The 2,500-nt window shown below is 31.5% G+C and overlaps 1 protein-coding gene across 1 annotated transcript in view; it reads left to right on the top strand.

Annotated features, from left to right (window-relative positions):
* LOC137657526 (glutamate receptor ionotropic, delta-2-like) overlaps positions 1 to 2,500 on the top strand; it is a 28,230-nt gene that overhangs the window by 421 nt on the left and 25,309 nt on the right. Inside the window, exon 2 of the mRNA XM_068391865.1 lies at positions 227 to 388. Within this exon, the coding sequence (XP_068247966.1) occupies positions 227 to 388 (162 nt within the window). The remainder of the gene's footprint in view (positions 1 to 226; positions 389 to 2,500) is intronic.

A 2,500-nucleotide genomic window follows, 5' to 3' on the forward strand; every position in this document is an offset into this window, starting at 1 on the left:
TTATTGCATATGTGTTAGGTCTTTAAGAAATTGTGTTTCATTGGTGATATTATCAATCGGATATTTTTCTTTATACATAGCAGGATATAGATAATAGCAAACCCAATTTAGACATTTGAAATATAAAATAAGGGGAAGTTTTTAGGTCCTTGAATTCTATCATATATCGATTAATAAAGCTCAAATACAAATATTCTTCTTTGAGGCAGATGTAATCTGATTTCAGGCGAAGTTTCACTACAGCTGCACCGATGATTCTGGTTGACTTCAGCTCCAAGAATTATATTCTAACAGAAGGTTTTCTCGAGAGAGCCTGGAAAAGCGGCACCAACACCTGCCATACCCTGATAGTCGACCTTACCGCCGACAGTAACTTTCACATTCTCAGGTAAGAGTCATCATCATCCAACACCTTGTAGTTTTGCCGGTTACTTTCAGATTATCATATAAGAGTCACTATCATCCAATACCTCATAATGTTACGAATTTGCCGCAAAATAGAAAAAAAATAAAAAAGAAGACGGTAAAAGTCCTGGAATAAATTTGACCAGTAACTTTCAGCTTCTCATGTAAGAGTCATCATCACCCAACACCTTATACTGTTAAAAAGAAATAAAATGAAAAGAAACGTTAAAGTCCTGGAATAAGTTTGACTAGTAACTTTCAGATTCTCAGGTGAGACATCATCTTTTAACACCTTATACTGTTGAAAATTTGCCGCAAAGAAAACAAAAAAGGTTGAAGTCCTGGAATAAATGTTTCCAGGCATTTACCGTTTTAAAAACTGATATTTTGTCCTTAGGAGTTATATTACAGTCACCAGCCCTTAAAATATAATAACAAAGCAGGGTAAAAATTACAGTCACCTGTATTGCTGAAATAAGGCTTAGGACCGTATATGTTCACAGAGAATTTCAGATTAAAATTCGTTTATTTTTTTTATAGTGTAAGGCTTCATAGCTGCAAGAGCCCATGCTTGGCCACAAGGGCCAGGCAATCTTTAAAAAACAAAGTAAGCTTACATCCTATCTTTCTCTTAGTTTATATTTATTTTCCAGTTTAGTATGCAAAATCCTTTATCAAAGGTGTCTGAAATAGACGAGAACTCTCACTCATGCATTTCGAATGGGAAAATATAGAAAAATATAGAGAAAAAGCCTCGTAGGCAACTGGAGATAGATAGTAAGAATTACATGTTAAGGAAAATAATAAATAGTACGAAATCGTTCGCTTTTCACTTATTTGGTTTCTAAATATATTTGGTAATTATGCCAATATTTAATTTTCAAACAGGAAAGGCTACAAAAATTTCATATAGTTTGGAGTTCCAAGAAAATTATATAAAAATAATTATGCTAGTTCATTTGGCACTATTTGAATATGAATGAATTAATTATTGGAATATATTCCATATAGAATACAATAATTAAGATTACCAAATAGCGACATATATTTACTTTCAGGTGAGGCTTAAACCACATTTTGTGTAAGTTCATTAATTAGCATGAAAATCTTTATATGTTATGGTAAAGAAAAGTAAAATTATTTCTGATCAAAGATGGTGAATTTTCTTTTAAAGGTACTGCACAAAGAACTTGAATTACCTACATATGTTCCACTGTTGTGAAATCTGAATTGATATGTCAAATAAAAAAAAAAAGAATCGTTCAACATTAGATAGAAAATAACAGAGGTATATAAAGCATAGGTCATTTTAGAAAAGAAGTTTATTTATGAAAAATGATTAATATGATATAATTACACTATTCAAAACCTGGGTTATGATAGTCATCCAAAATGTCATGTAAATGGGATCATAATATTTGAATATTTCACTGATCACTAATAAAGAATGTAGCGATAAACATTTTCCAGAATGGGTCAGAAAACAACAATGAATTTGGGGGAAATATTCATACTGTAAATGAATTAAGTGATAGTGATGGGAAAGTAAGAAATAGAGAAATCTACGGATACCTGTTTGGGCAATATGTGGATGTGTGGAAGCAGCTTCTTTACCTTAGTATGAAGCTGTCTAATGTTAATAACAAATTCGAATAAACTAACGATATTTTAGATTGTAGGACGTTAATTTTATATTCAGTTTTATTTTGGGCTCGTATTTTCTTTGATTTTACTTTCATTTGGACTCCATTCATATCACTTTGCTTTATGTGTTCCAAAACCCAAGTGACGTTTCATCCCGAGGGGTATTGTTAGTCCGAAAGACATTCAAATTGCAAGTTTATTTTTTAATTAATATGAAAATGCGACTGTCTACCGTTTTTTTTAAGGCAGTGCATATCATAAATCCCATTTTTTCGGATTTTCCGTTGACCTCTGAAAGTTATATAAATTCATTTTCAAAGGAAGGATTTCTGTAATTAAGCTCTGAAAAATAACGTTAACTCTACACGTAACGCTGTCAGTCAAGAATTTCTTGGGTTACACTCGTTTCTCTTCCTGTTGTTCTTTTAAGTTTTCATAGTTTATATATGAT

This window comes from Palaemon carinicauda, chromosome 18 (assembly GCF_036898095.1).
Source record: "Palaemon carinicauda isolate YSFRI2023 chromosome 18, ASM3689809v2, whole genome shotgun sequence".
Classification (NCBI taxonomy): domain Eukaryota; kingdom Metazoa; phylum Arthropoda; class Malacostraca; order Decapoda; family Palaemonidae; genus Palaemon; species Palaemon carinicauda.